Here is a 13825-nt window from a genome sequence, read left to right as displayed (position 1 = left end):
TTCCTCCTCCTCCTCCTCCTCCCTCTCTTCTTTCTCCTCTTCTTCCCTCCCTCTCCTTTTCTTTCCCTCCCGCTACAGATTTCTCTGTTATTTCCTCTAAGGCAGCAGTTCTCAACCTGTTGGTCACAATCCCTTTGGGGGTCGAATATCAGATATTTACATTGTGATTCACAACAGTAGCAAAATTACAGTTACAAAGTAGCAACAAAATAATTTTTTGGTCGGAGGGGGAGGGTCACCACAACATGAGGAACTGCACTGAAGGGTTATTAGGAAGGTCGAGAACCACTGCTCTAAGGTCTCCCCTGACTCTTTCCTGGCTCTCTAAGCCGCTCCAAAGGCACCAGGCCTTAGCCCCTCCCATTTTCATAAACTCCCTCAATCAAGGAATCATTGTTAACAGCTCTGTTTCCCACCCAGGCCCGATTTAACCCAATTGCATTATATGCAAAGAGAAAAGTGAATTTCCTCTCCGGAACACATTGAAATTGATTAAATTGCATTTGGCAACAAGGTTTACAAGTCCCTCGTTAACGGCTTTTTTTTCTTCATACTCTATGACATAATCAAATCAAATCTATAACAAATCAAAGCCTAGTGTCTGGCTTAAGCCCGTCTAACGCTGCCAGTCAAAGAAGCAGTGCAAAACGAAAATGTAAATGCAGAAGAGCAAGCTTTGACTGAAACCCAGCAAAGATGGAGAAACCCAGGCGATGGCCATTCCACAGCAGGAAGGGCTTATAACGGTGCCTGGCAGGGGGACACAGACACCCAGAGTGATCGGCAGCTGATTAATGTGAGTTCAGACACCCTCCAACGAGACACCCTAAGTGTTCCAGAGGTGGGAAAATCTTAATTTACTCGCTAATCAAAGAAACAAAAAGTAGCATTTTTCACGTTTTGAATTTTAGGTTTCTTTTTTTTTTTTTTAATGTGAAAATAATCAACATTACCCCAAATGCCATGGGCTGCTGTTTTGTTTAGTTCAAAAGTCAGTAAGTAAGGTGCTGACGGGGGCGTGCCTCGTCATGCCCCACTTCTGGAGGTCTCTCTTCTCCATTCTCATTTTGCTGCTGCCATTTATGTGCTGTGCCAGCTGCGTGCCAGCCCCTGTCCCTGCTACTCTTCATGGATCCTGGCTGAGGCCTGCATGGTTTGTATATCAGAGCCTTGGAGAGCTGAGGAGAGTCTGGGAAGCCAGGTCCCACAGCAACAGCCTCAGGCCAACCTCCAGGCTAGCCTTGTAACAGAACCCAGGCTCCTCCTGCCTGAGCCCCTGTCTCCTGTGGACAAGAGGAGGCCCACTGGGGAATTGCTGTGGGAGTAGGCTGATTCACAGTCTGGTTGGCATCCCCTGCTGGTGTAGACTCACGAATCTCACCGCTATTATCTGAATTCTCCTCTTTCCCAGGGAGTCATTCCCAATGATCCTCGTGGCCAACAAAGTGGACCTGATGCACCTAAGGAAAATCACCAGGGACCAAGGAAAAGAAATGGCGACCAAATACAATGTAGGTGACGTGCGTGCCTGCGTGCGTGCATTCGTGCGTGCGTGCGTGTTACGTGTTTGGGCCTCAGGGCTATGTGTGAAAGCCCATATGCCATCCCTCCTGCAGTGCTGGTCTTTGGAAATAGGACTGAGGCCTCCTACTGAGACTCCACAGGGAGGCCACAGGGTGCCGTGTTGAGGGATATTATTTGAAACAAGCAGAGAAAACACCCTCTGCAGCCACGAGAGGCTCTGGGGTAGAGGTGTGAACAGCTGCCTTCAGATTGACCTGGTAGCTGTGGTATTCAGGGCTTTCCTGGCTGAGAGCCGTCCTGCCTGAGGTAGCACATATCCAGCAATGGGCTATAGGAAGGTGTCAGCTCTTCCTGCTCGAGAGCTAGCACCTGCTTATGCTGAGTCGCTGCTACCTGCTGTGTTCTCTGAGGAGCCCCCGCCCCCTCCAGGTCCAGAGTGTACTAGGGAAGCATAGATATCAAGTCCTCTACCCTTACAGCCATCATTATCCCTACTTGGTAGACATTGGCACTGAGGTTGCTTCAGCTGTACCCTACCAGAAGCATTTTAGCTTTCTCAGGTCACTGTAATGTCCTTGCCCTCTCCACAGTGCTGGGTCAGGTCTCTGCTCCCCAACCTTATGTTGGCACAGTGTGCCGGTCTCCTTGGGTCCTGCCTACCAGCTGGAAAGTCAGCTGCAAGGTAGCCCTATCTCTACCCAGTGGACTACACATAGAGAAAGGCATGCTGGGAGCTAGTTTTGTCTGTCTGTCTTCTGTATTAATTCCTTTATTAATTCCATCATCCTTGGTCCTGGAGAGCAATGATTCCCTGTCTTTAGGTGCTTAGTGATGGAGACAGGTAATAAGCAAAGTAAATTACCATTTGTCTGGAGGTGACAGGTCCTATGGAAACAAACAAATGGGGGGGATGGGAAGAGGAAGTGCCTTTTTAACAGGTGGGTTGGGTCCACCTTAGCAGGGACTTAAGGAGACAGAGGAATGGCCAGACAGGTATCTGAGAAAAGAACATCCTAGCAAAGGATTGTTATCTGTGAGCCCCAGGGTTGGAGTTTGCGAGTCGGCAAATGAGCTGAGGTGGCGGAACAGGTACCTGCGGGCGAGTCCCGAGAAGTGCAGTGTGACTGAAGCAGTTATGGCTCCCATGGAGGCGGAGGAGGATGGCCCCTGGAGGGTTTAAGAGAGATGTGACTTGTAGATGAGCAGCTTCTCTCCTGTGACATGTTGACAATAGTCCGCTGGGAAAGAAGACGCACAGAGAGTCACGCAGGGGCTGCCCCAGTGCCCCACGAGAGGCTGAGAAGCACGTGAGGGTGGCAAGATTTGGGCTGAATGTCTTAGAACCCACAGCATTTGCTCACAGATTGGATATGGGGCAAGAGAAAGAAAGGTGGATCCGCAGGCATCTGTGATAGCAGACCCCTAGATGCTGGGGCTGGCTGAACTCCCAGGAGGGAGGGCTATCAAGGGGATCTGGCTGTGCGTGGTTTCCTACCTCGCTTCTGCATGTATCCCGGGCTGCACAGTGTCTCCAGCCATAGGTAGGATTCTACCTGGTTCTTATCAGGAACGTCTGCCATGCACAGGGGTGGTGCCCAGCTCACGAGACGCTCCAAAGCTGACCTACCACACAGGTGCCCGTGGGAGGCCAAGTAGAAGGCTGACACTGATTCTCTGTTGACCCAGCAGTGTAGAGTTCTTGCAGGCCTGTCTTTCTGAGTTCAGTCTCCTCACAGCAGGATCGTGCTTGCCTCTGCTGGTTAATTCAGCAAAGGTAGGAAATGGGAGACTGGGGAGCCAAATGGTTATTCCACTGTGGAGGGCACTGTCCTTTTAGAGTTAGCAGAGGCTCAAATAAAAATGTCAAAGGCTTGACCTGGGGCCTTTGTCTCTGCATTACAGTAAGACCTCTGCTTGAAGCCTGCAACCTGCTAGCATCTGACCTCACAGGGTGGTAACATGGATATTGACCCCTGTGTGTCCTGGGAAAAGCTTCCCTAGGCAACGTTGACTGCCCTAACTCCGTCAACTCCCTAACTGTCAGCTCTGAAGCTTGCTCTGCCACCCTCCCCATGCATTTAAGGAACAGATGACTTACCCTCTCCACCATACTTAGCTTCTTTAAATGTATTAGAATAAAAGGCACCAATTTTGTGATCAGGAACAATAAGTTTTGGGAAGGTGCAAAGTCATTCACATCCAGGAGGCCAGGGCATGTTTTCCTGAACTCCCAAGCCCTGTGTGTGGAGGACTTCCTAGTTTCCTGGGATACCCATCACAGGACCTAGAATTGTGTGTTATCCTCCCTGAGCCTTTGTTCCTCCCTGCTGGTCTGAGGTTTGGTTGGGGACATGGCCCATGGGGTCCTGTCAACCACAGCTTCCCGGTGCGGCTCTAGTTCCAGGGAGAGACTATCATCAAAGCATCATCCTTGAGTAAACATGGCCAAGGTCCTAGGCTTCTAGAGCAAACAAGAGCAGGGCTGGGCTGGAGAGCTGGAGGTAAGAGACCAGGGTGACCTAGGTCCAGGGTCCTTCTTAGCTCACACCTCCTCAGCCTGCCTTCCCCACCGAAGTTCACTCTGGAGGAGTCCAGGGAAAAGGTCAGAGGTCACCCCCAAAAGAATGAGAGAACTCAGTGTGAGCAGCGAAACAGTTTGCTCTTGAGAATAAAAAGAGTGTTTGGATTCCATTCTAGGGAGCTATTAAGTATCTCTCTGTGACCAGAGAACAAGAGGGAGTTAGAGAAGCCATTAGCCAAACTCTCCAGCCTTACAAGGCAAGAAGAGCCTTGGGGGTTCTGCCAGATCCTTGGAACCTCTGGAGTTTTGTTTTGGTTTTGGGACAGTTTCTCTGTGCAGTTCTGTCTGTCTTGGTACTAGCTCTGTAGACCAGGCTGGCCTCGAACCCACAGAGCTCCACCTACCCTTGCCTCCCGAGTTCTGGGTTGAAGGTGTGAGCAGCCACCACCCGGCTTACACCCGTATATTTAAAGGTGGAAGAGGGCCCTGTGGGTCAAGGTGCCAGGTTAACCAAGCTGAGCTTTGCTTTCCAGATCCCATATATAGAAACCAGTGCCAAGGACCCGCCTCTCAACGTGGACAAAACCTTCCATGACCTAGTTAGAGTAATTAGGTAAGCATTGTACCCTCCGCGACAGTTGTGCTCCTCCCTGGCTACACCCTCTATGGTGGAAAGGGGGAAGTCAGACTACAGCAGGAACACGTGAGGAACAGAACTCCTGAGAGACTGGGCGTGTCCAGGCCTCATTCGCCATTTCCTGTGACCTTACAGTTCCCCTCTGCCCTTTGCCCTCCTACCTCTACACTGCTCCCAGGTATAAGTGGGGACTGGGGGTGGGGTGGGGCTATAGGCATGCAGTGGAGATCAGGTATCCTAGTACCTTAGAACCCCAAACTTTCAACATATCCAACACAGCAAAGAACAAGCCCCTTTTTCTACTGCCCTTGATATTAGAGGCCCCAAAATAGCCAAGTATGGTCCCTGAACTCAAATTCCAGAGACACTGTGTGTGCCTTCCAAGACCTGTGGGTCTTCAAGTGCCAGCAGCCTTGAGAACAGACTTTGGATGTTCATTCCTTTAAAACAGTATTCACTCCCGGTTGGATAATGGAAGCTGAGTCCTGGCTCTGGCCCCACCACATCCAATCCAGTTTCTAAACCTTTAGCATCCACAACAGTTAAAGCACCTTATGTCTGTCTTATATGATGATTCAGGCTGTTGAATCAGGTCAGCTGTGACTCAGACCTAGGTCTGTAAAGGTGCCCCTTGTTTACCGCCTCTTGGTCCCCTGCCATGTGCACACCCCTGCACACACCCACACACGCTTCCTCCACAGCCTGGGTTCACCCTCGTTTCCCCGCACAGCCCTCACTTCACGTTAGTGTCGGCTGTTGATGGGCTTCCCATGCTGCCGTGTATTGATCATGGAGCCGTAACACCAAAAGCAACCCTTGGGTCTAGGAAATGTTAGCAGAAAACATGGAAAAGCGTTGGTACCTGGTTGGCCAGTTATTTTATCTAAACTATGGAAAAGAGAACTGGGCACAAATGCCAACTCCGTTATAAAGCCAGTGGGCTTACTACGGATAAATGTAGTCACCACCAGACGGCAGAGGATTTCATTTTCCCTTCCCCTCCTCTTCGGCTTTTGCTTTCTCCAACTAAGAGATGCCACCCAGCCTGGTCTCCTTGTGTGGCTAGGACAGTGACACTCTCAAGCTGTCCTTCAGCCTAGGGCTGTCAGAGACTGGGAGTCACAGAGAGGACAGAGAGGGAGTCACAGTACAAAGGAAGCAGAAGGCTTACTCTGACATTGTCTTTGCTTCCATTGTTGTTCAATAGGCAACAGGTTCCAGAGAAAAACCAGAAGAAGAAAAAGAAGACAAAATGGCGAGGGGACAGGGCCACCGGCACTCACAAACTACAGTGTGTCATCTTGTGACAGCCTGAAGCCCTGGGCATAGCAACCGTGAACTGCCAGCCCTGGGACCAGCCCACTGCCTAACTGCACTGAGAACCATTTCTAACCACAGCCCTTGGCTCTGGACTGGGCACAGGAAGAGAACGAGGGAGGAGGGGCAGGAGCAGGCAGGGGCTGGCTTTGCTGCTTCTCCCATGGAGACATGGAGACAGCTTCCAAACCCTTGTTGTTGATTGAGCCCAGTTCCCAGTCTCTTGGTGGGCTTGTTGTTTCTTTTAACTCCATAGGGCTGGTTTGCTGTGGAAGTGCTTTTATCCACATTCAACGCACCAGACAAGCCATGAGCAAGCTTCCTCCCTGACCCCGTCCCCAGTGTCTGAGCTCTTGTGTCTTTTGTAGATTTTTAAATTATTTGAGTAATGATTATTTTATTAAAGAGGTCTGTGCCCATTGCCTGGCAAAGCCCCAAGTCTTTGGCAGACCTCCGATAAATGTCTGGAACAGGGCTGTTGTCTTCTTAACTGAGTGTTCCTAGCAGTGCCAAACTCCATGGATGGATGAAAGACGGCCGGCCGAATCGAGTGGATTCTTATCAGAAGCCTGGAGTCAAACCCAGGAAGCAAACAGACCCCAGAGACTGGGGTGGATTTACCTTGAGGGCTTTGGTGTGGTTGAAAATGTCAGAGATTAGAAAATAAAACCCCCTCGCCAATACATCCCCATCCCCGCCCACACTGAAGTGAGAGCCAGCTGGACCCGCTTCACCCCTGGAGGGGATTCTCTCTCCCTGAGTGTGGAGAGGCCACTGACTGGTTTTGCACAAGTACTCATTTGCTTTCCTGCTTTCTGGGCAGTGGATAAATTCTGTGTTCAGATGTGGACAGGACCTTGGGCTTCTCGAAAGTGTCCCTGTTTGCTCTCAGACTGTGTGTTGCCGTGCCTCTGACACAAACATAGGGACATGTTCAAGGAGTCGAAGGTGACAGCTCTGAACCGAAGGCACTGCTGTCTGGGAAGCCCCAGGACTGAAGCCATCTCCACCTGGGTCAGCTGACCATCACCGTTATTGGTCCGGCCAATGAGCAAGCGCCTTCTAGCACGAGTGGTATGGCTGCCTTTTGGGACACACTTCCTTTGCTCTCTGGTCAAAGTGGAAGAAAAGCTGAGCCGGTGGCATGGCCCACACACTTATTTCAGCAGGGACACCTCCCGCCATGATGCACCCCTCCCTCTCTGGTGCTGCTAGTGGGGTAGAGATTGCCTTTTCCCAGCTAAGATTCCCCACGGAGGAACAGCAAGAACAAAGTACACCCTGTGAGGGGGTCAGAAGCGGAGGTGGCAGCATAGTTAGTGACCTGTCAGCTCACCTTGCAAAACTGAGGCTCCCCTCAGAGGCTGGGCCAATGTGGAGAAAGAAACAGGTGGAAGGAAGTCCAAGGAAATCAGGCACCGAATGGATGTCCAGCCTCGTGATTCTTTTTCAACCCAGAAAGTCCTAAGTTGTTCAAACACAGGGTCATCAGGACAGAAGGCCCCCATTCAAGGGAAAATTCTGCTGCAGAAGGAGATGACCCAACGCTTGTGCCAGCTAGAGATCAAAATTCCTACTTACCAAACTGCCACCCACCCCGATTTTTATTTCTATTCCTTAAAAGGATGCCAGATGAGGTATCACACCATTTCTCGGATCCTGTAATCCTTACGATTATTTTCAACACTAAAAGGACCAGGCTTGCTCCAGCCTCGGGCCACAGTAGCTGCAGCCTGGAGAGAGGACAGTTGGAAGAAAGGTCAGGATAGTCCACACTCAGGGCAGCAGCCACTGCCAGAGAAGCCATGTCCTGCCTGCCACCTGCTCCCGGCACACCCCTGCTTCTGTGGACCAGCACCTCCACTGTGCAGAGTGGGGACTCTCCCCGGAAGCAGAACAGCTGCCTAGACCAAAGCCCCCAAGTCACACAGATAACCAGAAGGGAGGCTCCCAGCACCCCCGGCCCTCTCCGAGGCAGCAGTGCATTCAGACCCATCATCCAGGGCATCCATTCCAAACTGCCCACGTCCTAAACTGACTGCACATGCGGATGGACAAACCGGCTGGCATCCCGCCTTCTGCAGTCTCTAGAGCAGGGCTTTCATCTCCCACAATCCCGCCCCCTCCCCGTGTATGACACGCATAGCTGACACATCAGAATTAGAAATGAGCCCTCTGACAGAGTTTCCAGGGAGGCAGAGTATGCCTAGTGAGTCCCCATCACCAGCTGACAGGGGACATCGGGAAACTGTTGGCCGTGACACCACAGGACCGAGGATCCTTTGGGTCTGTATTGAGCTGTCATTCCGAGGTCCCCTCTAGCCAGAAACCTGTGTTCCCATCACATCCGATGCACCCCTGCGATCCCCTCACCCCTGGCTTCTATTGTGTGCTGATTTTCTTCCATTACTCTGCCATTTCTTCATAGGTTCGTTTCTCCCCCTAGCCATCCCCTCTCCCCCAGTATAGGGCTATGCTGTGACCCCCTCCTTCTCAAGCACCTTGCCACACGGGGAACATCTGGATGTTTCCTTTAGGACTTCCCCATCTCCCCATGACTCTCGACGTGGAGTACCTGATTGGATTAGTGCGGCCTGTCTTGCCTCCCAGGAGAGATGACCCACTGACCATGTCAGCTCTAATCCCAAAGCCCCTCAGACCCACCACACTAAGTCCAGAGCCACAGAGGGGTCTCTTCTTTTAGCAGCCCACCTGGTTGGAGACTCCACATTGGGTCAGGTTTACCCAGAATGCCAGATACTTGAAACACTGAGCCCTTTGTGTGACAGTATTAGCAGGTGGCCGTTGTCATGCGGCAAGCAAGAATGATGATGCCTGGATATCTTGTTGATGCTTGAGCCTTTTATGTACTTTTTATCAAGTCTTTGTGTATCTCTACTTATTAATAAACAAACAGAGTTCCTGTCTTCTTTCCTCTTCCTCAAACACTCCTGGCTTTGCGAGGAGTTTTCAGCTCTTTACTGAAACATGAACTAAGCCCTGGACTTAGTCAAACCTCAGGTAAAGAGGGAGCCTAGTGGTGGTCATGAAGGTATCTTTCCCTGCAGGAGCCTGAGAGAGAATATCTTATGTCTGTATGGACGTGGCACCTGTCATTTATAAATCTGATGGCCTGTGCCTTGACAGGAAATAGGAGGTGGGACATCCAGGAGACAGAAGGATTCTGGGGGCGGGAGTTTCCCCGGGAAGGTGTGCTGAGATGGTCATGTGGCAGAATTTAGATTAGAATACGTGGGTTATTTTCAGTTATAACTTGTCGGAGAAGAGCCTAGCTATGTGGCCAAGGTATTTGTAAATATATTTAAAGTCTGAGTTTGGTTTCTGGAAGCATGTGTCTGAGAGAAAGGACCAGACCCCCTTTTTTTTTCTTTAAAGGCCACTTCCTCAGTGGGATTCCACTTGTCCCTCTGCCTTTTGTGGGAAACTGTTTTTCTTGTATTCAAATGGAATTCCTGATCCCTGTCATCCTTCGTGCCAATATCACCCAGCTCCTTGCTTCTGGTTCTCAAGTCTTGGACTTGCTCTCACCCCCCTCCACCCTGTCTTGTAAGCGAAGGTTGTCGATTCCACCCTGCAAATGTGTCTAGAATCTACCTGTTTCCTCTACCTCCCAGCGGACGGGTGAGTCGACGATGCTCCTCTTCATGTCTTGCTCTTGTCTTCTCACAGTTCACTCTCAACTCAGCCAGCACAGAAGTTCTGGGGAACTTTAAAGCGAATTCACATCTCCACTCTGTCTACATCACCATCACCCAGTAGCTCCCCCAATCCCCTTTTCCAGCCATGCCAAGGTGGGCTATGCCAATGCACATAAGTAAGGAACGAGCAGGTGGGCATTAGCTAGAAGAGCAGCCTAACATGTTCCTTCACTTGATGTCAAACACTCACTGAGTTCTGAGCCCCTCAGCAAGGTCCCAGAGACATCAGAACCAGGTTGTCCCCCTGACTAGTTGAAAACCACAGCCACATTGGATTCGCTAATTACATCGCTGTTAAGGAGTGAAGATTTGCCTTCAAAGTCACCCTTCTTTCCTCCGCCCCCCTTTCCTCCCTTCCTCCCTTCCTCCTCTCCTTCCTCCCTCCTCCCCTCCCTCCCCCTATCTGTATGGTCTATGTACATGCTGGTGCATAAGCACTGTGTGCATGTGCTTTTGAAGAGGAGCGGTTAACAACAGATGTCTTCCTCAACTGCTCTCTACTTGTCCTGAGACGGGCTCTCTCACCGAACCTGCGACTCATGCGCTGTGCTAGGCTACCTGGCCGGTAAGCTCTGGTTGTCTGCCTCACCAGTGCTGTGCTGACAGATGGCACACGCTCACCCAGCTTTCACACGGGCGCTGGCATTCAGGTGCTCATGCTCGCACAACAAACACTACCAATGGAGACACCCTGCATCGCCAGAAGGACTACTTGAAGAGTCCATGTTGATTTCATTTGAAGAGGCCGTGGATAAAAGGACCCTGGGTCACAGACATTGACATTGTCATTACCCTGGGCACTGTCACAAATTTCTCAATCAGAATCTTAATTTCAGCAAGAGTTGAAATGGTTTGTGTGCATAGTAACTTAGCAACATTCAGCCCAGGTTTGCTGCCTCTCAGCCTCTGAGCCAAGCTCCCCATATCCAACCTGCATTGCCTCTCAACCTGTGGCTCTCAACTTCTTCAGGAGTCAATGACCCTTTCACAGAGGTCACCAAGGACTATTAGGAAATACAGATATTTAAGTGTATACAAAGGGCTGAGTCATACCAGGCGAAGAAGCTATGGGCTTTCAGTACAGGGAACAGCTGACCACACTTTCCCAAACCCATGCCTGGGCTGACAAGCAGAGCTAAGGTCCTGGGACAAGTGCTTCTTGGTGTGTCCCCCAGACTAGTGGCTTCAGCATCAACAGCCTACTTATTAGAAATATCCACCATCCTGCCTCACCCCAGACCTCCAGTTGAGCTGAAGCCCTGCGCTGTGTTTGACAAGGCCTCCATGGCACTCTGATGCTCCCTGAAGTTTGAGAATCACCCAGTCACCATGGTTCCATCCTGTGGACATGAACAGCTACAGGGGTGATTCATCTGCAAGGCAGCTGTGGTCCTGTGGGAGGACCTCTTTCCTTCCCACATCTAATAAGGACTCTCCAACATCTGGAACTAAAGATCCTTCCCAGGAGCAGGGTTGTTGACCTTAACTCCACACAGTTGCAGGTAGGGTGGCGGACACCTCTGGGTTGGTGACCGTCACATTGTGTTGGGTTCTCACTGGGCCTAGGGTGCTGCTGTGAGGAGATGTAGCAGCCTCTCCAGCGCTCTTCTCTGATGTCAGTCAGGCCCTTCTGGCAGACTCACAGCCACGGAGAACAGGAAGAGGAAACGAAAGGAGAGGAGATCCAGCTACTCTGAGGAAGTGCTGACAAAATTGTTAACTGAGTGGACATGTCCCTGCATGCCCTCCCACAATATCCTGAGGGAGGGGACGGGGGTCAAGCTGCCTTTTTCCCAGTTCCCTCTACATGACCAAGTGTGTGACCCATGACTCAACTACCTCCTTCCCCACTGTGGCAAACACCATTGATTTTATGTGCATGTGAGTGCGTGTGTGTATGTGAGTGTGCATATGTGTGTGAGTGTGTATGATGACTATGTGTGTGTGTATATATATATATGTACATATATATATATATATATATGGTTCTATGTGTGAGTATGTGAGGGTATGTATGTGAGTGTGTATGTGTGTGAGGATGTGTGTTTATATGTGTGATTCTGTGTGTGTGTGTGTGATTGCACATGTGTGTGAGTGTGCATGAGTGTGTGTGTGTTTCTGTGTGTGATTCTGTGTGTCATGTGTGCCTGTGTGACTGTGTATGTGCGTGAGTGTGTGTATGTGTGTGACCCTATGTATGTGTATGTATGTGTGTGTGAGTGTGCATGAGTGTGTATGTGTGTGTTTATGTGAGTGTGTGTGTGTGTGTGTATGTATATATTTGTGGTAGTGCTGGTGATTGAACCCAGGACTTGTTCATTCTAGGCAAGAATTCCACCACTGACCTAGATTCCCAGTCCGGCAGGCAACTCCCCCCCCCCCCCCCCCCCCCCCCCGGAGCTGGGGACGAACCCAGGGCCTTGCGCTTCCTAGGCAAGCGCTCTACCACTGAGCTAAATCCCCAACCTGGCAGGCAACTCTTAATTTTCATAAATCAGGTCCCCTTGGAGGCTAGTCACAAACTACAGTGATATTTCTCTATGTTCCTTGCCTTTTTATGCCCTCAGGCCCAGGGAAGAAGCTGGTAGTACAAAGGTGATTCCTAATGTTTGTAAAATAAATCAATAATTATTATAGATATCGGCCTCCGTGCCTTAAACCCAAACATCTCCATTCAAATGTGCTTTCTTTGCCCCTAGTCTCATAGCTTGTAGCAGACCCAAGACCATGATGTCCTGGGGACCTCATCGTCTGTCTCCATTCCACAGCCTCTCTTCTCAAGTTAACCTTCAGCTTCTACAAAGAAAACCCACCTTCATAACCATCTCTAAACTTTCCTTAGGACTTGTAGGCCCTAAGATGGCCTCTCAGTTGATCTTTGCCCCCAGACCCTCTCCCAGCTTAGCTCCTCCCCTATGTCAAATGCCCCTCCCCCCTTCCAATGCAGATGCTTTTAAAAAGCCAAGTCTCACAATTTCTTCCTAGAGGGAAATAATCAGGCGACCTAAAGCCTCCAGGTTGCTTAGGCAAGGGATTTTCAGGATGCTGGTTTGTCACTGGTCTAGAACAGGCCTTGACCAACCTTACCCTAGTGTTAAGAATGTCGCGTTCACCCCGTTCTTGCCTAACGACTTTAGTAACTATGAATTAGTTGCAGGCCCTCAGGTCCTAGCAACTGTCCTCGGGGTGGGGGTAGTTAGAACACAGGCTTAATTACTTAGCAGTGTTGATTTACTTTTTAGACAGTTTCCAGGTAACAGTACGCTGCTTGTCTGATACCTCGGAGAAGCATGAATCAGCAAACGCAGGGGACACACTGAGGGAGTGCTGGCTCACGTGGCTGAGTACTCCCTGTAAGCCAGACACTGTCCGTCTGCACCCAGCTCCGTTACTCATGGCCACCCTGCAGAGTAGGCGACACCGCCTTCCATCGAAAAGGAAACAGCCAACAGGACGGAGACGACAGCCTGCTCCCGCACCCAGTTCTGCTCCTGAAGCCCGCGCCCTGTTCCCCACCACCCTGCCACACTGAAGACGAGCCAGCCCAGCCCGTCTCCCCACACCCATTTTCAGTTTTACCCAGGTTTGAGGGAACTCTTTCAGTGCGCATCACACTTCCCCACGAGTGACTCAGCACTGCATTTTGAGCTTCAGTGACAGTCATTTTCCAGAGTGTCAGCATGGGCCTGCAGAGGCATCCCCTTCCCCCACACCATACTGCGCCTCTGTACATATTCCTGTCCTCTTCTATCTTTTTATAAAGCACAGCACAAGTTTCAGCTCAACCCAGAATACAAAGTGAGCCCCTATCTCAAAGAAAAAAAAAAGTCCAGGTCGAGAGATGGAGAGATGTGTTGAGATGTATGAGGATCTAAGGTTGGATCCTTAGCACCCATGTAAAACGTGGGGAATGAAATGTGCTGTTGTCTACAACTATCTGCTGAGCCAATTATCTGCCATCTTGGGAAATCCAGCTGCCCCCTCTTGCAGAAGGATTATCCCCAGCTGGGTTTGTTCACTCTCTACACCTCTTCACTGAGGGGTGGGGAGGGTCATGAGACCCTCACCTGAGTGACTCACCACTCTGCCTTAGTTGCTGGTGATCTC

The 13825-nt window shown here is 50.5% G+C and overlaps 1 protein-coding gene across 6 annotated transcripts in view; it reads left to right on the top strand.

Annotated features, from left to right (window-relative positions):
• The window catches only part of Mras (muscle RAS oncogene homolog), a 62731-nt gene extending 53802 nt beyond the window's left edge, over nucleotides 1–8929 (top strand). For 4 of the 6 annotated variants that reach the window (XM_039080887.1, XM_039080884.1, XM_063264949.1 and 1 more), the window contains 3 exons: nucleotides 1412–1511; nucleotides 4579–4658; nucleotides 5890–8926. In XM_039080887.1, coding sequence (XP_038936815.1) covers nucleotides 1412–1511; nucleotides 4579–4658; nucleotides 5890–5989 — 280 coding nt within the window. In that variant the 3' untranslated portion in view covers nucleotides 5990–8926. Of the gene's footprint in view, nucleotides 1–1411; nucleotides 1512–4578; nucleotides 4659–5889 lie in introns of all 6 variants that reach the window. The other 2 variants (NM_001388501.2, NM_012981.3) reach the window with 1 other exon arrangement.
• The last annotated feature ends 4896 nt before the right edge of the window (nucleotides 8930–13825 follow it).

This window comes from Rattus norvegicus, chromosome 8 (assembly GCF_036323735.1).
Source record: "Rattus norvegicus strain BN/NHsdMcwi chromosome 8, GRCr8, whole genome shotgun sequence".
NCBI classification, from domain to species: Eukaryota; Metazoa; Chordata; class Mammalia; order Rodentia; family Muridae; genus Rattus; species Rattus norvegicus.
Note: the sequence above shows the minus strand (reverse complement) of the source record. Positions and strands in the feature narration are given on the sequence as shown.